Here is a 25,005-nt window from a genome sequence, read left to right as displayed (position 1 = left end):
ATTTGGGAAATGGGATTACATCGTGATCAATCTATGTTCTGTATTCGGGAGGTAAGACATTTCAACATTTGTACGGCTGCAGTTGCTCTACAACATCTGAATTAGCCGCCCCATAAAATATCCTCTGTTAATCATTGACATATGTGCAAACAGAATTTGAAGTAGCAAACTAGTTTATCACTCCTGAAGAAAGGAGGGAGAAAGGTCTCGCTTGGAACAATCAATCCAGGTCCTGCTCCTTGGGTGTTCATGTTCTGGCAGGTGGCTGCTTCAAACAGGAAAAAACTGGTTCTGTAACAAGATCAAGTACATGCCTGCAATGCAGCAAAAATGAAGGTTTCTTCTTCTGTGCAGTCTATTTCTTCCAGCAGAATAGCCCAGCGAGCTTGCTCATATAGCTGGTGGATCCGTACTGCATCATACTGCCAAGAGAAGCCACATCAGGCTGCATTAGAAATAAACAGATTTTGCCATAGGTGCAACAGCTAAGCAGCCTAATTACCTCCAGATACACAGTCCTTTGAAACGTTTTGTACTCCCATTTCAGCAAAGGACACACCGTTGGAAGACCTGAAGGATGCGGTTGGGAACAGATCACCCTGGAGAAAAAATAGCGTGGTTGCCATCTTGATGGCCCTCAGTCATGATGATCAAGATGGGGTAACTTTAGTTAACTAGAGAGCTGCACAGGACACACACAGTTAGAGAGCTGCACATTTTGCACTGTGTGTCAACAGCTGCACAACAAAAATCAGTGGTGCCAGGATCAGACTTTGGGGGAAGGTTTAATGGCTTTATAAGGTGAAATAGATAAGTAGTATTTTAGACAGCCGTAAGAGGGATGATACTGATATGTTCAAGTGTGGAACTGGAACAATGCCATACATATTAACGTCCAAGACAAACTGATAAAGTGATAATGTTGAAAAATGAGAAGGCTGCAGGTACAGATTGAGTGTTAAAATATACATATGGTTTGCTCAGGGAGTAGCTATGCAACTTACTTAATGTCTGAAGAAAGTACCAATAGCAGATGATAAGAAGAATGCCATTATTGTGCCAATATGCAAACAAAAAGGTAATAAGAATTAAGGTAAAAACTAAAATGGATTCACTGTAATTTTATGCTAGGTAGTAGGGTACTTTGACCAGAGCGTTTGCTGTTCAGTGGGTCAGTTAAGCAAAACATAAGCTAAGATATAGGGAATGTTTTGCATAGATATGGAATAGAAGGTTGGCTGTTCAATTTGGTAAGAGAGGCGTATGGTGGAAGTAAAATAAGTATAAGTATAAATGCTTTCAAGATTGTTCAGTATTGAGCAAGGAGTTAAAGAAGGATGTATGATGACCTCCTTTTTGTGTAATGTATTTTTATGGCTAAATATATAAGGAATATTTGTAATGATATTAGAGACATTTTGCTTGGGGACATGAATACAGTGAGCTGTTGGGAGAAATTAATCTTTAACAAAAGAAGCAAAAAAGACTGTAAGAGCATGCTTCTGCCTACTTAAATGGAATATGGAAATGAGTGGTGGGTCTGTCCAGAGAAACAAAGACATAAGTTGAATACAGTAGGAATGAAGTATTTAAGAAATATTTAGTAATCGAAGAAGTGATAACATGAGGAATGAATGGGGGATGAGTAAATGTAGGCTGAATACAAAACTGAATAGCAAGTACAGTATGAAAGAAATAAGTTCAGATGGTTTGGTTAAATAGAGAGAATGAATAAGCATCAGATCTCAAAGGAAGTATACAGAAGAAGAATGAGCTGGTTGAGAAGAAGCGCAAAACAAAGTTGATAACACTGATAAGATTATGCAACAAAAGGCAATTTATGAAGCGGTAAGTGTACAAAGATAAAACAAGGATAATTTGCAAGACAGGGAGATATGGAGAAGCATTCTTACTTTGATAGTATCCTGGAAGGCTTTAAAAACTATTCTCCTAGGTCAGGGGTCGGCAACCTTAAACACTCAAAGAGCCACTTGGACCGTTTCTCGCAGAAAACACTGGAAGCCACAAAACCCTTTTGACATTTAAAATGAAGATAACGCTGCATATATCCTTTTCTACCTTTACACTACAGTATGTATAAAAAACTATAGTGTGTTGCATTTATGAAATCAATGAACTGCTTCAAAGAAAAGAAATTTTTATGCCGGAGAAAGAAGGGAAAAAACAACACCTTTCTCCTTCATCCCAACAGGTGAAAACAATTTTAGTAGCTTATCTACCATCTTTAAATACAGCATAATTATCCCCATACCTCATCTCTTAATTTAAAAAAATCAAAATATTTCATTAAACGTTCTTTACTAAAATTCCAGTAAGGACAATATATACTCATTTCTCTCTCTCTCTCTCTCTCTCTCTCTCTCTCTCTCTCTCTCTTTCCTTTCCCACTCTCTCTCTTTCCTCTCCCTCCCCCCTCTCTTTTCTCTCCCTCTCCCCTCTCTGTCTTTCTCTCTCTCTCTCCGTCTCTCTATATCTCTCTTTCCTCTCCCTCTCTTTCCTCTCCCTCTCTCTTTCCTCTCCCCCTCTCTCTCCCGCTCTTTTTCTCTCGCCGTCTCTCTTTCCTCTCTCTCTCTCCCTCCCTCCCTCTCTCTCCCCCCTCCCTCTCTCCGATCTTCTGCTCACCTGGCCAGCTGGCCTAACGCTGTTCTCCAACAAGCTGACACACATTCTTATTGGGCTGGCTCTCTTCTGCCCTTGGTCTGCCCAGTCCTCTTTCCCCATTAAGTGAAAGTGTTTGTGTGTGTGTGTGTGTGTGTGTGTGTGTGTGTGTGAGAGAGAGAGAGAGAGAGAGAGAGAGAGAGACAGAGAGAGAGAGAGAGAAGGGAAGTGCAAGTGCCTCTCTCTGCAAATGGCGGAGGAGGACTGGGAACCGCAGTAGAAGGCTGAAAGAGCCACATGCGGCTCCAGAGCTACGCGTTGCCGACCCATGTCCTAGGTCTTAGGTGGGCTTGAGCTTGTTGCATGTATTGGGCATGTGTTTGTACTCACTGATGTTTTGTGAATGGATATGTCATCTATTCATTTGTTTCTACTCTATTTCTATTTTGTTCTTTTATATTGTGAACACCCTAAGTCAGCCTGGAGTTTCTCGATCCCAAAATCAAATAGGTAAGTCAAACTAAAGAGAATATTCAACAAAAAATCATTACACTACTTCATTTATTTTACTTATGTTAAAATAGAACTGATTACTGTACTCCGATCTATAAGCTGTGGTTTGACCATTCAGTTGAGAATACAAAATGAAATCCTTAATAGCAATAGCACTTAGACTTATGTACCGCTTCACAGTGCTTTACAGCCCTCTCTAAGCAATTTACAGAGTCAGTATATTTCCCCCCCAGCAACCTGAGTCCTCATTTTACCGACCTCAGAAGGATGGAAGGCTGAGTCAACCTTGAGCCGGTGAGAATCGAACTGCCGAACTGCTAGCAGTTGGCAGTCAACAGAAGTAGCCTGCAGTACTGCATTCTAACCACTGTGCCACCAGGGCTCTTAAACTTGCTTTTTAATTGACGAATTGGAAATCTTAAAGAACTTCTTCTTACTTTTGCATTCAAATCAAAGAAATCATAGTATTTAAAACGGAGTAGAAGTTGATCGTCCTTCTGGATATCTTGTTCCATAAGTGATCGAGATGAATCTAACCAGCTGAAAGGAAGAGAACACAAATTCCACAGAAACAAAAATGTCAAGTTGCAAAAAAGAAAAAAGAAAAAAAGACAGATATCAGAAATGTATGGAGGACTGAGAAATACAGGATTTAGTAAATGCAGTCATAGTAAGGAAGCCTGAAATATATTTCTACACACTGTAATGCTCCTGCCTATTACTAGATGTTGCCCTGACAGTGTTAGCCTCAATAAAGGACGCTGAGCTTGTCGATCGGAAGGTCGGCAGTTTGGCGGGTCGAATCCCGAGTGCCGTGTAGCAGAGTGAGCGCCTGTTACTCGTCCCAGCTTCTGCCAACCTAGCAGTTCGAAAGCACGTAAAAATGCAAGTAGAAAAATAGGGACCACTGCGGTGGGAAGGTAACAGCGTTCCGTGTGCCTTTGGCGTCTAGTCATGCCGGCCACATGACCACGGAGACGTCCTTGGACAAGCGCTGGCTCTTCGGCTTTGAAACGGAGATGAGCACCGGCCCCTAGAGTCGGAAACGACTAGCATGCATGTGCGGGGGAACCTTTACCTTTACCTTAGTCCCTTAAACTTAAAGGCTTAAAGTGTGAGCCTCATTAAGGTTGGGACAACATTTAGCAGAAATAGAGGTAGCTGTATAGTTTTTCAATTTTAGCAAATGAACATACTTAGAAATTACAAATCCTATGTGCATAAAAGGAAAAATATGTGTGTTTTGAAAAAAACAATTGTGTTTCAGAAGAGAGAAATCCAGTTATGAACAATCAAAAGCGCAAAGAGCAATTTGAGCCTTGTTTTATTCCTAACAGAATACGTCAAGGTGTTACTTTTCATTCATCCCAAATCTTCACGTTCTTGTTTCTAAGAAAATTCTAAATTATACTTGGGAAGTATACTTATCCCTATACTTATCTACTAGGGAAGAGGGGTTTTTGTTGGTTTTTTTGGCTTAAGTTTCAGAGAAAACTGCCAGATAACCTGATTAATACTTTGTGTATGGACACACACCACACGTAACCAACATTGCCTTGGCTTGTCATAATGGTCTAATGCTAGTATTCAAAGAGAAAGATTCCTCACCCAGCATTCAGGTTGGCTTTGTCGACCAATGTCCGAGGCTGATACATTTTGGCAAGTGTCTCTGGTGCACAGTTATGATGGCTAAAAGCAAGGGTGCTCCAGCTCTGTTGTGCCAAGGGGCTGTCACTGAACCACGTAAGGGTGGAAGGGAGAGGAGAACCAGTAATGGGATCATAGGTCGGGGTCATGGTCTTGCTATATAAGCCAGGACTGGCTGAAATAGTGAGAACAGAAAACAAAACTATCAGTTTATAGCATCACTGAATGTCAAAAGAGATGATTTTCTAATATAAACTACCGTATTTTCCGGTGTATAAGACGACTTTTTAACCCATGAAAATCATCTCAAAAGTTGGGGGGTCGTCTTATACGCCCAGTCGTCTTATACGCTGGAAAATAGTACATAAATCAATCAACAGCCCCCGTTCTTGCAAAGCAACTTCAAGCCTCTTTAGTCCAGTCCCCCCTCCAACGTGACTCTCCCTTCCCACCCCCAAGAGCCTCTCAGCCCCTTCCCCTCCCCCTTGCAAACGCCAGACCCCGGGAGCTCTTGCGTCTATTCCAAAGGGTGGGTGGAAGGAAAAGCCCATTTCGGCTCCAGCTTGGCTGCAAGTCAGTGAGCCCGGGAAGGCACGCCCTCCCCTCTCACTGTGGAGGAAGCAGGGCAGGCTGGCATCTGGTGGGAGCCAGCAGGGCAGTCCTGCGCACGCGCGCGCTCCCCGGCTCCTAAGGAGTCCTCGGGGAGCCATGGCAGGCGCCTCACGCTCTTCCCTCTTGAAGCAGCATCGGCGGAGCCGTCCGGCGTTGGGCGGGAGCTGGCAGGGCAGTCCTGCACACGCGTGCACTCCCCGGCGTGCGCAGGACTACCCTGCCGGCTCCCGCCTGACGCCGGACGGCTCCGCCGATGCTGCCTCAAGAGGGAAGAGCGTGAGGCGCCTGCCATGGCTCCCTGAGGACTCCTTAGGAGCCGGGGAGCGCGCGTGTGCGCAGGACTGCCCTGCCGGCTCCCGCCGGATGCCAGCCTGCCCTGTTTCCTCCACAGTGAGAGGGGAGGGCGTGCCTTCCCGGGCTCGCTGATTTTCCAGCGTATAAGACGGAAAATCTTGAAAATCATCTCAAAAGTTGGGGGGTCGTCTTATACGCCGGAAAATACGGTACCCATATGTCTTTGAAAAACAACTCTTTGGGGATTCCATTTAATAGTTTTACAGGCAGCTTTCAATAGAAAACTAAAATCCAGCAACGTCTATGGAGATTCTCAATCATCCAGGTCATAGTTATCCCAAAGATGCTTTTTCATGAGGCAACTGGACTTCCTTGTTTTTTCTTTGAAGATGTTTCGCTTCTCATCCAAGAAGCTTCTTCAGTTCGAAGCTGAAGAAGCTTCCTTGGATGAGAAGCGAAACATCTTCAAAGAAAAACAAGGAAGTCCAGTTGCCTCGTGGAAAAGCATCTTTGGGAAAATTCTAGCAATCTTATATCTGTAAGGGTAATTGTGCTTGCTCAAAAAAAAATTAGTTAAATGTACTTTTAGTTTTCTAACTTCAGATGCCACAACAGTTTTCTTTCTAGCATGTAAGTATCAATAACCATAATTATTCTATAGATGGTACTGTGCCAGACATGAATTGAATGGCTCTCAGGTTCTTTCAATTCTTTCCCTAGAAAAAAGGGAGAATGCTCCCAAGTGGGCACACGGAAAGAATAATGCTTAAATCTTTCACAGTGCAGAACCTTGTCAAGTGTCCAACCTTGTCAACTTTAAGACTTGTGGACTTTGACTCCCAGAATTCCCCAGCCAGTCATGTCAGCCAGTTGAGGTCATGTCAGCCAGACTTGTGGTCTAATGTCATGGTTCCGATAGATGAGACCAGTAGAAATAAGAACTCTGAGGCATTTGCTTTCCTCAAAGAACAATTTTAATGGCTACATAATATCAGCACGAACAAAGGTGAAACCAAGACTGAAAGTCCCCCCCCAAAAGGTTACAAAGTAAAAGTTGAACTCCCCACCCTTATGTGTGTCATAAATCACAATCCCCAATTAAGAAATTTGGCGGGCTCTCTAACGGTAGCTCCAGCCTGCCAAACACTTAGGCTGCTTGACCTTGGTTCCCACAAGAAAGTTATTGTTATGACTAAACTAGAAGAATCCATCTCCTCCTTCCCATTGCTGTGGCAACTGAAAAACGAAAAAAGATGGCTGCAGCTAGAGTTGTTTGAAGGTTTGACAACTTAAAGTTGTCAAGGTTGGACACCCCTAATGCAGAATAAGTTTAATAAGTCGTCACGGAGCTGAAGTACACATATCAGTGAGTTCCATCCAAATACTGGATAGCCCAGGGGTAGGCAACCTCGGCTCTTTTATGACTCATGGAGTCAGCATAGCTGACTCAGGAATTCTGGGAGGTGAACTCCATGAGTCATAAAAGAGCCGAGGTTGCCTACCCCTGGGATAGCCATTAGATGGGAAGCAAAGACTTCCTGCCAGCTAGTGACCCTCTGGACTTTTGCCGGTCACATAAGCTGTGCCTACCAGCAATGTAGAAAGAAAATTACATATGCAGCAGGAGTTGGTGTGGTTTAAACTGGTATTTCCCTTGAACACCAAAGTCTTTTAAAAAAAAGCTGCAACCAATGAAGAACTGTTTCACTTTCCTAGCCTACCAAAAACATGTCATTGTCAAAGCTTCATACGTATTCCTAAAAATGTGTAATTGAAGTGAATACTTCTTCCTGAGGGCAGCATTTCCAATCCCCAATAATCCCCATCATTCTGAGTCAGTACAGCCAAAGTTAAAAACTAACTATAGAGTAACAAACTCAAAGGTTTCTTTAACCTATTAATTACATGGCCTTTCCCCCCCATTACTTTTGAAAGTTCAATGCATAGAGAAGGCAGCCAATAAATAAGTAGAATTGATAAAATCAGTATTGTCTATTGCACTGTTACCTGGCAATCCCAAACTCACTGGAGAATTGTGCAGGTTTAAAATATCTTCTATGACTGGTTCTTTGTCTTTGTCCTTCTCTTTGTCTTTTCTTTTTTTCTTTTTTGTCTCATTGGTTGGCTTCAGCAGAGACAGTTCTTCTGATCGCCTAATACCTGCAACACAGTTGAAAATATCAACAGGCTGGAAGACCTGTGGGTTCTATCATCCAAGAGAATCCATCAATTTGACACATCACGTTCTTTTGCCCCGCCCCCCCGGATTGTTAAAGGGCCAAAAAGATGACTCGTGGTTGGGCCCATACCATGGTTATTGGTTTCTTTGAGAAAAGGAGTTTTTCCTGCCTGGAAAGAAATGGTGATGTGTCTCCTCAAGAGGCCATCTTTGGAGCCAATGGCTTTTGACAACTACCCTCAGTCTCCAAACATCTGTTTTTGGGGAAAGTAGTTGAAAAGGTGGCGAGAACCCTAAGGGAAACACATTATGAAGGCCAATTTCAGTTGGGTTTCAGACCAGGGTTTAGTACTGAGACAGCCTGAATCAATTGTGTCAGGATGGCGATGGTGCATCCATCCTAGTGCTTCTTGACCTGTCAAGTGGCTTTCAGTAAAGTTTTTTTTAAAAAAATTCCATTTATATCCCGCCCTTCTCCGAAGACTCAGGGCGGCTTACAAGCTTAGCAGTAGCCTTCATTCTATGTATATGCCTGCTTATTAGGGCTTTCGCACACACCCCAAGCGGCATTATTACAAAGTCAGCTTAATTGCCCCCAACAATCTGGGTCCTCATTTTACCTACCTCGGAAGGATGGAAGGCTGAGTCAACCTTGAGCCTGGTGGGACGCGAACCTGCACTAATTGCAGGCAGCTGGTGTTACTTAAGGAGGCATTAGCCCACTGCTCCACCAAGGCTCAAGTTGACCATGGTATCCTTGTGAGTCGGCACCCAAGGTTGTGGATCTTTCTCCGGGGCCAGCTGCAGTTGATGTTAGTTGGGGAGTATTTGCTTCTGGGTGCAATTCAAGGTGCTGATTACCTATAAAGTCCTACATGACATAGGTCTGGTTACTTGAGGGACCTCATATCTCCCATAATATCTGCCCAGATAATTCTATCCTGTAGTATTATCCTTCTGAACAAGATTCCCCCTGAGATCTGGATGCCCCCTCCCCCTATTGGTTAGAAGAACTGTGAAGACTGGGGTTTTTTTGCTCAGGTCTTTTTTGCAGAGAGATATTGCTTACTTTGTGTGTGTGTGTTTTACTGTAATTTCTTTTAATTTTCTGAGCAGCCCAGAATCCTTAAGTGGCATGATGATGATGATGATGATGACGATGACGACGACAATAGTACCAACATTGGCATTGACAAAATCATTTACTTGGAAACATTTACATCCTGCAATAATATCTTTAATATTATTAAATAACATCTGCCTCTCCCAGGTCCTTGAGAAGGACTTGCTAGATGGGCACAAATGCCAAACCAGTCTAAACATGCGGCTGGCGGTGTGACCAGCTATAATAATAATTTTGCAAAGTAGAACTAGGCAAACATCCCTCACCACCAAAGGAATTTCTCTACTTTTGAAATCAGCTACGGGGTTAATTTTTGATAAATTTTTAATAAATGGAACAGAGAAGAATATTACCTTTCCATTAAAGTATTTTGTTTCAAAAAGTTGGCGAGGACAAGAAGCAGAGAAACAGGATTATGGAGTAGGCAAATAAAACATTAGCGCTTACTGGAAGTGCACCTGCTTTCGCTTTAACTTTATTCTGTGAAAACATTTAAACCCCACTTTCCAGCTAGACAGGAGACAATGAATAAAAGAAGACAGCATCTGTCCTACGGTCTATCAATGTAAGAAGACTTTACAAGAGGGGAAAAAAAGGGCAGAGAGGGAAAAAAGAAGACAACCAGGAACCAATTCTTAATGTTAAACCACTTATCTAACGATAAGTAACAATGGAAGCAGGTGGATCTAATTCAAACACCAGGTTTGACAAGAATCAAATAGTCTAGAGGTGACCTTCCTTGAAAGAATTCTAATGAAGCTAGACATTGTTGCTCTTGGTTTCCCAGAAACCACGTTATCCTTTCATTCCTTTAACTGCTGCAATTGTTTGAGGGGAAAGGCATATTCCACACCCATCAAATGGAGATGGCCCTGCTGCTTCTGTTTTGAAGGCATTTTCTTCCAATGGCCTCTGAGAGGAAAAAGGTTCCACCTAGCCCAGCTGATAAAAGCAGCAGAAAGGAGATGTGAGATGATCCAGTCTTAACTCTCCACCACACAACACTCTCCTTATGGTCAGTGACCTAAAACTGACCCCAAACTCTTATTTAGATTAGATAACCTTTATTGTCATTTTTTACTCTGAGCACACTGGCCCACGTTAAAAATGAAATTCTGTTGCCTGAAGAAACTAGGCTTCTACAATGGGACACGGGCCTCAACGTAATGGATGCACACAACCCACTGACTTCACAGCAGCCGTAGAACCCGCAATACAACGCATAACCACCAGCGATGAGGTAAGAAATTCCATAAGATGAGTCACGGGACTACTCATGGGCCGTAAACAACGTCATATTCTACCGGCAAGAGAGAGAGGAAGGCCCTGGAGGAGCTACGGAAGGATAACTCCATCGTCATCCTACCGGCTGACAAGGGCAGGGCCACGGTCGTTATGGATAAGACCGAATACAACCGCAAGGCCCGATCCCTACTTAGTGACGCCAGCGCATTCAGGGTAATCACAAAAGACCCCACAACACCCATTAAGAACCAGCTTAACAAAGAAAGGCTTAGAGGACGGGGGAAAATTAGTGAAGAGGATTTGAGGGCCATACGGCCAAGAGACTCGGCAATGGCGAGGTTCTACGGTCTGCCAAAGATACACAAGGAAGGAGTCCCGTTAAGACCCATTGTGGCATTCAGGGGCACGCAAGGTAGAAATTCATTTTAAAAACCTATTTTGCAGATCCTTTTTGCTGTATCTTCTCACTCCAGCCAGTCAGGCATCTACTCAGTTATCCATCTGTCTCTCTGGTATGGTCTTCTCAAGCCTAGGAACTTCCAGATCTGTTACCCCATAATTCCTATTCTTTCTATCTATAAAAAAAGGCAATTCTATTCTGCTAATCTCCAGCAAATCAACAATGTTCTCAGGTTATGAAAAAGCCAGAATTCATTCAGTCATGTCACCTACAGTGTGCTTGTTAAAACTCAGCAAACCATTCCTTGCTGTTCTATACAGATCCCTAACTTTATCTACCTCACTCACATTTTCATCTAAAGTGGTGATAGCAGGCCATTTCCTGTTCAAATAATACAATTCACTGAGGTGTAATTTGCAGTTATATTTGCACATGTGAAGAAAAAAACATGATCTTTTATCTATGAAAGAAGGATTTTGATTTGATTTTCTCATATCTAACAAATGAATCAGTGGCTAGTACTTGTACTACAGAAGACTTCTACAGCATTTATAGAAAACAATATTTTATTCTGTCACTACAGTCATATACACACATCTACTCATCTACACACACCTACAATCCTTTTCTGCAGGCTGGTACAAGTCTTATTTGTGGTTAGGAATATTTCAGAGATAAATTCCTGGTTAAGCAATACCCAAGGCTCTAATCATTGTAATTGTAGTATGTTTACAGACATGTGCTAGGAATTTATATTGCGAATTGCACAGCTGCTAACATGGCTTGAGGTGATACATTCCATCTACAGAAAATGTAGCATATCATTGGGGAGGTGTACATTGATAAACTGAAATTATGTTTGTGCACAACTTCATAACTTTAAAACAACAATCCTCAACATTGGCTCCAAACTATTGAGTTCAAAGATCTCTGAACCTGGAAATCAGTATGAAGGTAATGCAATATCCACTATAATTATTTTAGAACTTTCTGCTCTTTAACGTACAGCTGCAAATAAATAGATTTATCTGTTGAACCATAACTTATTTTTATCTTACGGATATGTTTTATTTATCAAGATCAACCAACAGAACTCATGACATTAAAAAATTCAACCAATATCAAATACACAAGATAAACTATAGACTCCTCTTTGTTGGTGATGTTTAAGGCTGACGGTTTGTCAGGCATGCTGCAATTATGGATTTTATTTATTTTTTAAATTTGTAGGCCACCCTTCTCACCAAGGGGCGACTCTAGGAGGCATACAACTATGTAAAAATAAGAAGATTAAAATATCAAAACAATAAATATTAACACTAAAAATAATAAAAGATGGGAAGGAAGGGAGCAAAATTATACACACAAGATTATCTCAGTCCAGAATTCCTTGCTTGACAAGGTTTAGACTAGATGAGAGTTCTCAGGGTCACTATTGGTCCTCAAAGGTCCATTGTTGTTGTTATTCATAGTACCATTAGTTAAAGTAGTATTTATGAAATTATTTTAACATAGGTGTCTTGGGCTGTGTGTGTTGATGAATAATCTGAAACTTTATGAAGGGGTTGATGAGGTGAAGAGTTTGGGGATCCCTGATTAGATGATCTACAAGGTACTTTCTGTCCCTTTCATTCTAACTTTGGGTGACTAATTGTATTTGAGAGCCAAAACAAAAGAAATACTGTTGTTACATTACAGGGACCAAGACTACAGAGCAACTATCCAATGTCCCATTAGGAATCAACAACCTGACTTTGCGCAATTATCTATGTTCAGGAGTTTCAAACACATTTTTGGGTTTTTAAAGGTTTCCACTGAACATGGACAGGGAGTCTTGTGGCTGTTTGGGGGCTTTACCATTAAATGATACCATGTGGTTTGGGGGCCTGCAAAAGCATGCAAAATAAGGCCTCAGGCAGTCTGGATGTCTAGATGGATGTCTTCCTGATCAAAGGTCTTGTATTACTTCCTCTTGTGAATGATGATTCTTCTAACCGATAAGAGTCTCACGTATAGTAGGAAAGGCTCTTTGCACTGCGAGTCCTATCCTGCCTCCCCTTCATCCTGAGATATGTGTAGACACATCTTGTTCTGCTTTTTAAAACATGTAATTGATGTTCCTCTTGAGTGGGTGAAAACAATAAGCAGTAATGGGCAACTATGCAGAAATACCTCAGAATAAAGTGAGTGATTTGCTTTGGGTAAAATAAGCTCCAAATGCTTTTTTCATTTATTATTACACTTGTATGAACAAAAGTTATTGGTCTTATTCAGCCAAAATCCTATTTTCTTTATATTTGAGAGAATGCAGGATTCAGTGGCAATTTCTCTCAAGGATGCTGATCTGAAACCCCCTCCCTTTTTAATAACAACAACAACAACAACAACAACAACAACAACAATAATAATAATAATAATAATAATAATAATAATAATAAATAAATAAAATGGTTAGAATAATTTCTCAAGCTATCCATGGAGCTGAAGGGCTGAGCTAAACTGTCTTTAAAAATCAAACTATTATCTTGCACAGCCCACATTTTGCTCTCATTTTCCTTTTACTTTCAATGGATTTTAGAATTGTAAATCAAATACACAAACTTTAGGATCTTGAACCGGCAATACACAGTAACTGTCCTTTCCTCAACCTGGTTAACTTTCAGATGTGAGGATCTGGTTGTATTGTCTTAGAATTCCAGAAGAGAATTCCATAGATAAAAGGCTTAAAAGAAGCAGAGAGGCTGTCTCCATGGTATGGAAATGCCCTAGCCACCAACTATAATTTGCATGACAAGGTACTTGTACTGAAATGTTAAAAATTCAAGAGCCCTCTTCTCCTCTGCATCTGTCTGCTCAATGTGGGAAGATGCCAGTGTTGAAGCAAAATTCAATCACAGTTCGATTCAAAGTAGATGGGCACCTTGATCCTTATATCTTATATCTTGGACCTGCTATAAAAACATAGTAATGGGGAAAAATGCTCTTCTCAAAATAAGTGACTCAGTGTTGTATGAAAAAATGTTTAATATATTACAATTATTGAACAAAATCTATTTTCTCATAAACTTCCAAAGAGAGAGAAGCAATATGTCTTCATATCTCATTGGGGCTGCCATTCTGTAGCAGTGAAGGCTGCATCTAAATGGGTGAACATGACGCATGGTGAAAGCCATCACTCTGAATATCAAGGGATTAATTTCTGATTTAAAGAATTTGTGTGTGTGTGTGTCTTCAAGTCAGTCCTGACTCCTGCCAACCACCTGGACAAGTTTCTGCAGTTTTCTTGGCAAGGTTTTTCAGAAATGATTTGCCACTGTCTCCTTCCTAGGGCTGAGAGTGAGTGACTGGCTCAAGGTCATCCAGCCAGCTTTCGTACCTAAGGTGGGACTAGAACTCATAGTCTCTCAGATTTTAGCCTAGTGCCTTAACCGCTACAACAAACTGGCTCTCATACTTAGGGAAATATGAGGGAATATTTATGAAAGTAATGAAGAAGCTGACTATCCTTATTACTAATAACCTTATTAGTTCATTGCAAAGCTCACAGATACCCCCTGTACTAAATGGACCATGTTCATCAAATCATCCAGTTATGCTTCTGTTACTGTTGGAAACAGTGTTCCATGAGAATTCGGACATAAAGTGGAACATTCCCAAGACAGACATCTGGACATCAGTTACAACATGTGCCGGAAGCACATCAGGGCGGAATAGGTGAAGACCACTCACCCAGGCTCTTGCAGATGTCCCCAACAACCCTGAATACCACGGAAGAGAAGCTGACATTCAGTCTCACAGTTTTCATACTTGGCAAGCGAAGGCGAAGAATTTTGTGCTGAGGGGTAAACAAGAGTATGGCATCTGCTTGCACTCCATATTTGTCTAGTGTCCAATGAGTTTTCAGAAGCCAGTATTTCTTTTGCTCCCACCAAATGGCATAGTCTGACCAATCTTGTGATATCCCTAAAAAAATAAATAAATAAAAGGAAAAATAAAGCAAAGCAGGAATTTTGAGAAGGATACCACAAATGCTTCTTCTGAAAAATACCACAGAGCTGAGGACCTGGTTATACACGATATGCAGTGGTGGGATTCAGCTGGTTCGCACCACTTAGGCAGAACCGGTAGCTAATTTTTTGTTGCCCAGGCCCAGAATGGACTTCCGGAAGCGGCATCGACACAGAGAACCGGTGGTTCACATATCTGAATCCCACCACTGACGATATGTATTCCACTAGAACTATCTGTAAGCTATCTAGCCTTAAAAAAAGGCAGAAAAAGCAACAGGCTGATAGACAGGCCCTCACCAGGTTAGAAGTGATTTTCTGTATCTAGTGTTTCCAACTTACCTCATGGGTGGTTATTGGGAAAAGTGGGAGGAGGACCTACTTATGCCTACCTTGAAGTTTTAAACAAAGGTGAGATATAAATCTAACAAATACTAGCCCTCAGGCATATCTATAACTTACTGACTTTGCCTGATGGATTAGGTGGCTTTGGGTATCTTCTATATCTTAACCAGTACAGTGGTGATGGGTGTACTATTCAAAGACTGGAAGACTGGGGATTGGGGTCAGAGCATCCTGGAGATAATGTGGTTGTGAAGAGTCAACCCTGACTTGATAACACATAATCTTCCTGGGCTTAACATTTGCCCTTTCTTTCTTATTTTTTTTACTATAAATAGAAACAACTATAAATAGAAATTATGCAACCCGTAATTTCTATTCTTGCTTTTCATTCTGCCTACTGATGCCGTTAAGTCAATGCCTGCTATATATAAATACCCAAATCTGACTTAATATGTGATTCTGGCTTTTCTTATAAGTCAGTCCTTGCTTGTTATGACCTCCGCAACACTCCAAACATATGCTGTCTGGGTTGTTCCCAGCAGATGTTTTTAGTATGGTTGTAGACATAACAGCATGAAACAAGTTGCAGTAAATGGGCAGCTGTATAAGTGATGTGCTATACAGAAACCTGCAGAGCTTTTAGATTTTCCTAGAAGGCTTCCTCACTAGAAGGACAGTGTCAATAGCCCAGGATGTCTGCTCAGTAGCTCCCTCCCACCCTGAGGGAGGTAAGTGGTTCAAAAATGTGAAAAATAAATAATGAATAGAAAAGCAGATTTTTTTGCTATCTGCTTTCTGCGTTCAGGGACATGAGTTCAAAACACACAAAATACGTATATTACTTGGGAGGTTCCAATTTCACTTGTATATACAGTATAGAATGAGCTGCTCCTCTCTCTCTCTGTGTTTATGTGTGTATATGTATGTATGTGTGTATATATATATATATGTATATGTATGTATGTGTGTGTGTGTGTGTGTGTGTGTGTATATATATATATATATATATATATATATATATATATATATATATATATATATATATATATATATATATATATATATATATATATATATATATATATATATATATACACACACACATACACACACATGCGCAACAGTATAAAATCCTTGAACTCTGGGATAATTGTAAAACAGCTGTTTATTGTTTAAAAACCATAAAATAAAATCAACCATTTATAAAATCTAAAAATCAACTGTCTTAGCTTTCGCTGATCCACTGTCAGTGTCATCAGAGTAGGCATTAGGGGGTGGGGAGTTTGCTATATAAAACTGGGTTTATAAGCAAACTCCCCACTCCCTAATGTCTACTCTGATGATGCTGACAGTGGATCAACAAAAGCTAAGACAGCCGATTTTTAGATTTTATAAATGGTTGATTTTATTGTTTTATGGTTTTTAAACAATAAACAGCTGTTTTACAATTATCCCAGAGTTCAAGGATTTTATACTATTGCACAAATATGCCTGGGATTTGTATTTTTAGAGTTATTAGGGACATATATATTATTTTGGGGTTGCTTCAGTTTGCCTGAATTCTTCTGTCCTTTAAAAAGGTTAACTCGGGTTAACCAAGTTATTCCACCTCTAACGATGGGGGGTGAGGTGTTACCCCCCGTTGATAGGGCTCGCAACCTGGGCGTCCTCCTGGATTCACGGCTCAATTTTGAAGATCACATAGGAGCCGTGACCAGGGGGGCTTTTGCACAGGTTCGCCTGGTGCGCCAGTTGCGTCCCTATCTGGACCGAGACGCCCTACGCACAGTTACTCATGCGCTTGTGACCTCCCGTTTGGACTACTGTAACGCTCTCTACATGGGGCTGCCCTCGAAGACCACTCGGAGGCTTCAACTGGTGCAGAATGCGGCCGCGCGAGTTGTAATGGGGGTTTCCCGATACTCCCATGTAACACCTCTACTCCGCGAGCTGCATTGGCTTCCGGTTGCCCTCCGGGTGAAATTCAAGGTGCTGGTTATTACCTATAAAGCCCTACATGGCCTGGGTCCGGGCTATTTGAGGGAACACCTGCTGCCGGCATCAAACGCCCTTCGCCCAGTGCGCTCCCACAGGGAGGGTCTGCTCAGGGTGCCGCCGGTGAGAGATTGCCGGCGGGTGACACCCAGGGATAGGGCCTTCTCTGTGGGAGCGCCTGCCCTCTGGAACCAGCTGCCGGTGGAGCTGAGGACTGCCCCCGACCTCCGATCATTCCGCCGGGGCCTGAAGACCTGGCTCTTTGAGCTCTCAGGCCCAGGCTGAGGAGAAATTTTTAATCCGGGTTTTAATGTATACAGGGTAATTTAATATTTTTTAATTGGTTTTTTAACTTTTGTATGGTGGATTTTTAATTCCCTGTAAACCGCCCTGAGTCCTCAGGGAATAGGGCGGTATATAAATGCAACTAAATAAATAAAATAAATAAATAAATAAAAACACTATACTCACCAATTTGTTCCACAAGTCTGAGCATCAACCCTCCGACATGAAGCTCCCCTGATACTTGAAGGGTAATCTCTTTTTGTTCTTCTCCATTGTGATGATCAACTGTGACCTTGAGCTCCCAGGAATTGGAACCATATTCATTTAAAGAAATCATAGTCCTGTTGGAAATTACAACATTTGTTCCAAAATTTAAAAACAAGTATATATCTATATCTATATCATCTATATCTATATCATCTATATCTATCTATATCTATATCATCTCTCTCTCTCTCTCTCTCTCTCTCTCTCTCTCTCTCTCTTGTGTCATTGTTCTTTAAGTGCAGACATGTCAAACACAAGGCCCGGGGGCCGGATCCAGCCCGCGAAGTGGTTTCATGTGGCCCGCGAAGCCATCCTGGAAACAGTGAGGGAACGGCCCCCACTGCCTTGGCCCTGGCCCAGAGACCCTCCTTCTGCCAGAGACCCTCAGATCTGTCCCACTCCTGCCCAGGCCCCCATAGGCACCCTTGATGCGAATGATGTAGAGTTGGCCATGCCCACCCAGTAGGCCATAAGCACTCTAGCCACGCCCACCCAGTAGGCCACACCCACCCTGGCCACACCCACCCGGCCCCGAGGGCAACTGCAATGCTGATGCGGCCCTCAATAAAATTGAGTTTGACACCCCTGTCTAAGAGCATGGTGAAATATTGAGGTGGCTTCATTGTTATTAACATCTGCTCCTCACCCAATATATTTTTCTCTTTTTGCTTTGTGCTTTTTTTAGAGTTTTAACATTTTAAAACAACAAACAATAATACTAGTAATTTGTTAAATGAATGAATGAATGAATGCATGAATGAATAAATAAAATTTTAGTCTGCTTAATCTGGCTAAAGACGCTATCCTGGAAGGGAAAACAACAACAACAACAACAACAACAGGCTCCTCTGTTCACTTTTGATGTGATGAATCAGCTCCTGGAAATCTAATCTGATCTCCTAACAGGCCAGTTCTAGAATGTTTGCTCCCTGGGGTGGACAAGCATGCACAGACACATTGTGGAGACACAACACCCAAGGCTGCTGATGTTATTTTGGCACCTAAGGCAGAAGATTCCACAAGCATTCCTCCCACTGTCTGGCAGTAAAACACACAACAGTCTATTAAGTAACTAACAATTTGCGGTCTTTTCAGACATCCTTTAACAATTCCTAAGAGTTGTTTTACTCTGCTTGACTGCAGGGGCTAAATTTCATAGGAGGATCATTGTTAAGGAATATTTTTCAGCTTGATAATGGCTCCAGCTTACTTTCCCCCCCCCTTGAATGTGGAATAGCAGCCTCTTAACCATGTTGGGATACATTCAAAATAAATGCTTTCTGTCTTTTAAGGACTGAGAATAATAGGTTTGTACTTGTGGTACTGTACCAAGTTCGAAACCATCTAGTCTGCAAACCACAAAAGCAATCTCTCATAAATTTGCTCTATTTGTTTTTAACATCTAAGCGATGTGTTGCATCCCCAAGCAAACATTCAGAAGTACTTCTGTATATCACAGTCAATATACAGGTAATCCTTGACTTAAAACTACTCATTTAGTGACTGTTCAAAATGACAAAGGCACTGAAAAAAGGCTTACGATTAGTTTTCACACTTAAGACTGTTGCAGCATGTGGTTAAAGGTACTTGGCAACTGGCATTTATTTATGTCAGCTGCATTGTCCTGGTGTCATGTGGATTTGTAATCTTCCCAGCCAGCTTGTCAAGCTGTCAATGGTAAGAAGCCAGGTTCACTTAATAACCCTATGATTCACTTAATAACTGCAGTGATTTGCTTAACAACTGTGGCAAAAAAGATCATAAAATGGGGCAAAACTCACTTAACAATTGCCTTGCTTAGCAACAGAAAGTTTGGGATCAATTGTGGTTGTAAATTGAGGATTAGCTGCATGTATTTTATTTCTTATTAGTTAAACTTCAGCTGAAGCATTAGATCCCAACAGGACACCACCTCCTTCTTGGTTTTATATAACTCTCCCAGCAACTTTTTCTAAAAATGCACATTCACCATCATGTTTTTGTGAATTTTATTATACTAACCCGATTAACAAAATTTAGATAGATTGAACAGAACTAGTGAAATAGAATGTCAACCTTAATCATCATCGTCATCATTTAAACAAAGAACAACTATGCCAGAAAGTCTAGTTTTTTTATATCCTTGAAGAGCAACCTCATTTGAAGATTGTAGGAACCCCATTTTATATTATTGCAAGAGCATTTCTACTGTTCTGTGAAGCCACGACATTCAAAGATTTAAATTAGTAAAACCTTCTTCCACAATGTCTTATTTTGGAAGATTCTAATATTTTCCTATTTCATTTAGTTCTCCCCTCCCAGAATTATGAGAAAAAACACACAAGCTCTAACCCTCATTGTTCATTTTAGCAGCTTGAAGATTGTGTGGACTTTAACTCCCAGAATTCCCCAGTCAGCAATGCTGGCAGGGGGGGGGGATTTCTGGGATTTGAAGTCCACACATCTTCATTTCATTTCATTTCATTTATTATATTTGTATACCGCCCTTCTCCCGAAGGACTCAGGGCGATGAACAGGGCACATAAAAAATACAGAATACAAAAATTTAAAAAGAAATAAGAGCCCGAGCTAAAACAGTAGAATAATATTAAAAATCCCCAATAAAAACCCCAGCACATCCCCCATCAGGCCAGGCCGGCTTGCTCAAATAGGTAGGTCTTCAGACCGCGTGGAAGGAGCGAAGGTCATCTTCAAGCTACCAAGGTAAAGAAACACGGTTCTTGATACACTGCCGGATCAGAACAATGGCAATTAGAATTCAACACTCTGAGAAATGCTCTCAGTGATTTACCTATGTCCGTCACAACCGAAAAGGTTGTGAAAAAGGTTATCCTGAACTTCCTGAAGTGTGGTGAGGGAAAAGAAAATAAAACAAAAGGAAGTAATTCGGGGCCCAATGTCTCCAGGCCAGTCCATATTTCAAAGTGTTTTTGGAAGATTGTGTCTGAGCTTTTAAAACAGGGGTCTTCAAACTTGGCCCTTTTATGACTTGTGGACTTCAACTCCCAGAATTCCTCAGCCAGGCATGCTGGCTGAGGAATTCTGGGAGTTGAAGTCCAAAACTCATAAAAGGGCTAAGTTTGAGGACCACTGTTTTAAAACATGCCTCCCGCTTCCTACTCCAGGGTTTTGGCTTACAAATACGTTCGTTGCACTGACACCACCGCATCCTCGCTTTCAACAGAAAAACGATGCCTTTCCACTTGGGGCTCGAAAGAGGCAAGATGAGCATTTTTAAAGGCCCCAACGAGTTGTACCTCCTGACTGGTTCAGCTGTCCTGCTTCCTGCAAGTACACTGACCCAAGCCGGCTTGGCTAGCTGAGGGACCGCTTTTGTCCCATTGTTACTCTCCGTGCATTGTCCGAGGGGCGCCAGGTCCCGTTGCTAAGAGAGAGCCATCTGAATGAGACGGGACCCAGGCGGTGCGCCTTCTCGGTCCGGCCGTCTGCCCTTGGGATAATACTCTCTCTGACATTTTAATCGCCGCCTTCCTTTGAACGGGACTCGGAGACCACGTGTGTTCGTTTCTTCACGTAAAACTACGTTAGCGTCCAGCAAGATCCGATGCCATTTTAGTCGAGACTTGCGGAGGTTTGAAAATAAGAAGCCTATTAAAACAAGCCAACCCTAGAGCAGCCACCTAATTTTCACGGTTTGGCAAAATGCTTAAAAGGAGCGCCTGATTCGTGTACGGCACAGGAGCCTTAGCATTTCCCTTCCTTTCTATCAATTTTAGCGGACCACGGCTCAAAAGGGAATATATATTCAGAAATATGTATTTCTTTGCATTAGCTGGATTCTCTAATGCAGGGGTCTTCAAACTTGGCCCTTTTATGACTTGTGGACTTCAACTCCCAGAATTCCTCAGCCAGCGTGCTTGGCTGAGGAATTCTGGGAGTTGAAGTCCACAAGTCATAAAAGGGCCAAGTTTGAAGACCCTTGCTCTAATGGGTTGTTGTTTTTTTAACCTTGCACGCCGTGCCGAGTCGCCGTTAAGCGGCTGACCTGGACATTTAGCTTTTTAAAAGAATCATCACAGCTCTAACCAAATGCTCTTGGGAGTTTGCCCAGGCTGAGAGGCTTCAAAAACAAAGCAACGCACAATACCGACCCCGGACAAACATTGCACGTTGCGGGAATTTACCCTACCCGGGTTAAGAGTCTTGTATGAATACAGCCAATAAGCTAGTACGCCTCCCTTCGTATTCACAAAGCATATGCCTAAACGATATCCCATTGGTTACAATCAAGCTCGTAATTCCCCGTCGGACGAAAAAAATAAATCCCCGACTTTCCGGAGAAGCCGAGTTAAGTCAACGGCTGAAATTTTCCTACCAGCTCAGCCACGGGAAATGCCCAGAACTCGCGCACGCCGCTCCCGCCGCCACTCCTGGACGCCGACTACTAGAGCCTGGCGCAGGTTCGAGTAGTTAGGACGGAGGAGGTGGCTTACCTCAGCCGCTCTCCCAGCCCCACCTTCCAAAGCGGTGGGGCCGCGAACAGCAGCAGGTGTCCCAGTTAGTTGTGGCTGCCTCTTCCTCCTCCTCCTCCTCCTCCTCCGTCGGTTGACAGACCCCCGCGAGCAGGGTCGGGTGGGGTATTTGAGCATGGCTGGGATCAGATGGCTTATTTAGTCTGGCACCAGGAAGCAAGGCAAGAGAGTACACGGGAGCTGTAGCTCAGACGCCTTTTTAGCCTTCTGCAGCAACGAGAGCTGCAGCCTTCGAAGATTGCAGGTCCGCCCTCGGAATATTTTAAATGCAGGTAGTCCAGCATTTCTGTGGCTAGATCAGGGGTAGGCAAACTTGGCTCTTTTGTGACTCGTGGACTTCAACTCCCAGAGTTCCTGAGCCAGCCACACTGAGGGGAAAGGGAGAGGTTTCCAAGCTGAGCCATGCTGGCTCAGGAATTCTGGGAGTTGAAGTCCACGAGTCATAAAAGAGCCAAGGTTGCCTACCCCTGCCATATGCTAATAACCAGCACCCTTATTCTAGTCCAGGGGTAGGCAACCTTGGCTCTTTTATGACTAGTGGACTTCAACTCCCAGAATTCCTGAGCCAGCCATGCTGAGGGGAAAAGGAGAGGTTTCCAAGCTGAGCCATGCTGGCTCAGGAATTCTGGGAGCACAACTTTTATTCAATGCCATCAAATTTCCAAATCATGAACTGATTTCCAAGTCTTGTGGATGTAATGAGGTTTAATTGATCTGGCTTCTTGTATTGCCATTCAAAGGCATTCTGCTGTTGTGCTATTTTTCTCTTCATAGTTTTTAGAAAGATGAAAGAGATGGCTGGATAACTTAGGGTTCCAATGGAATTAAGGTTTTCTAGAAATCTTTCAAAATTCTGTGACATTTTGCTTGGAAATGTGGTTCATCCCATTGATCCATCCATCCTATGCATGTGAGTCAAAACACAACTTGTGGTAACCAAATTAAACTAGTTTGCCTTTTTCCAGGATTTTTTTTGGTGACTTCTTAGTCTAACCCACAGCCATAGAATTCTCCAGTGATCTTCCATCTAAGTACTAATCAGGTTTAAATCTGCCCAGTATCTGAGACTTGTAAGAATAAATCCCATTCGACCCAATGTGATTTTCAATGACAATATTCCTTTTGAAAAGGATTTATTTGTAGATACAGTGTATAAATAGACTTGGCTGCAGTTCTTTATGTATTTAATCAAGAACTATTTTGTATGAATTTGGCAAAATGGTTAGGGAAATGTTTGTAAGGATAGGTTGTAAATTTCTTTGGGTGAAAAAATTGTTTAAGGGGATGAAAAACAAGTGATAGAAAAAAGCACCAAGGGGGACTTCCTGTTTGTGCTCTGCCTTCTGCACCCAATTTTGCCCTGCTGGGGTCCCTGAAAAAGGCTTAAAATCGCCCCAAAGAGGTGATGAAGAGGAGGGGTGCCTTGTTGATCACGGAGAGACGGCGGTCTTTCTGTTCGATCCAAGGAAAGCCCTCCAAACCAGTAGGGGAAAAACCGGCTACATTCCTGTGGCTGGCCATTAGTTGCTGACAACTGAAGGAGAAAAAAAAGCACTACTTTAGACATCGTAAACAGCATGTTTGGAATTGGGTGAGAATATTGATCCTTTCCTTACTATTTTACAACCGAATTTCCTGAGAAAGGCTCCTAAAAAGCTAAAAACCTCCAAATGTAAACAGAAGCGGCGTTTTAATTTTATGGGGGACAGAAACATGCAATATTGAAGTGGAAGTAACAAATCTACAGTTTTGATAAATTTGAACACTGAGATAACTGTTAAGATTTTCTCTTTGGAAAAAAACCCAAGGAAAATATAAGAAATCAATCCTTTGTTTTAAGAGTGGAAAGTCGACTTTGAATGACATCTTGTGATGGATTTGTGTATAGCACCATAATTTGCTTTGCTTGGGGATTCCTAGCTTGGGAGAACAGCTGGCAATAAAGGAAAATATTTTGGCATACTTATCACCCTGACCTTCTTGGATTATAAATACCTACTGAGCTTGGACTTTTAATTTCAAGAGCTAGTGGGAGAGAAAGAAAAATTTGACCTTGGACTACGCCTGGCTGGGAGAGACTTTTGAGCTGTTTTCAGAGAGGTTGAACATTTTGAACATTTCAAACATTATGGATTACAACCTTGCCTGATTGACAATTTTTGGAATACTTGAGACAAGGGATTACTATAAAATATTGCTTCCAGAACCGAACCTATACTTTGGAATCTAGTGGATTATAAAGGATACATTTAAAGACCAGAAAACTAATCTCCAGGAATGGTGCCTCAAGAAAAAACAAACACCTTTCAAAAAGAAATATATCCTATGCTACAACTACAGTAATTCACCAAACAACTGTTGAATGCAAAGAGGACATAAAAAGAAATCATAATGAGACTAAAAACAATTTAGACAATATAAACGAGCAAATCTCCAAATTACAACTAGAAAGTTCCCAGATAACAACTACAAAATATGAACAAACAATACAGAAATCAGAAGTCAAAACAGAGGAAATGGATTTAGAGATGGAAGAGATAAAAGAAGGGAAATACAAAAGACTATATACATACAAAATATTGCAAAACCTAGCTATAACAATGAAAACGCAAAAGATCTTTTACCCCCTCAGTTCTGCAAAATGGATGGAAAGGAAAAAAGATTTTTTAAAAAGAGAATATAGAGCTATTAAGAGAAATGTCACAACTTGGGAGACAGGGATTGAAAAGAGAAATGGAGGGAGAAAGGAACTGGGAGTTGTTTAAGGAATATAAATGGGTGGAATTCCCCCCCCCCCAAAAAAAATATAAAAAATGCCCTACCTAAATTGTCTTCCTCATGCCAAGCAATTTTTACAAAAATAGAAAGTTCTTGGGTGATCTAATTGCCCTGGCTTGGAAAGCGATTTGGCAAAGAAAGCGAGAGTCAGATTTAAAAAACAGAAGATTTGACCTTTTAGAGGGGGCATTATATAATAATAA

At 41.8% G+C, this 25,005-nt stretch overlaps 1 protein-coding gene across 2 annotated transcripts in view; it reads right to left on the bottom strand.

Annotated features, from left to right (window-relative positions):
• Positions 1-21,927, bottom strand: part of FERMT1 (FERM domain containing kindlin 1) — a 38,063-nt gene extending 16,136 nt beyond the window's left edge. The window contains exons 1-7 of one of the 2 annotated variants that reach the window (XM_081346643.1): positions 21,868-21,927; positions 17,451-17,605; positions 14,362-14,595; positions 7,693-7,845; positions 4,741-4,954; positions 3,570-3,672; positions 315-422 (exon numbers count right to left, since the gene is read on the bottom strand). In XM_081346643.1, the coding sequence (XP_081202769.1) occupies positions 315-422; positions 3,570-3,672; positions 4,741-4,954; positions 7,693-7,845; positions 14,362-14,595; positions 17,451-17,601 (963 nt within the window). In that variant the 5' untranslated portion in view covers positions 17,602-17,605; positions 21,868-21,927. The remainder of the gene's footprint in view (positions 1-314; positions 423-3,569; positions 3,673-4,740; positions 4,955-7,692; positions 7,846-14,361; positions 14,596-17,450; positions 17,606-21,867) is intronic. The other variant, XM_081346644.1, reaches the window with a different exon arrangement.
• Positions 21,928-25,005: the final 3,078 nt, after the last annotated feature.

The sequence above is a fragment of the Vipera berus genome (assembly GCF_964194415.1).
Source record: "Vipera berus genome assembly, chromosome: 1".
In the NCBI taxonomy this organism is placed as follows: Eukaryota; Metazoa; Chordata; class Lepidosauria; order Squamata; family Viperidae; genus Vipera; species Vipera berus.
Note: the sequence above shows the minus strand (reverse complement) of the source record. Positions and strands in the feature narration are given on the sequence as shown.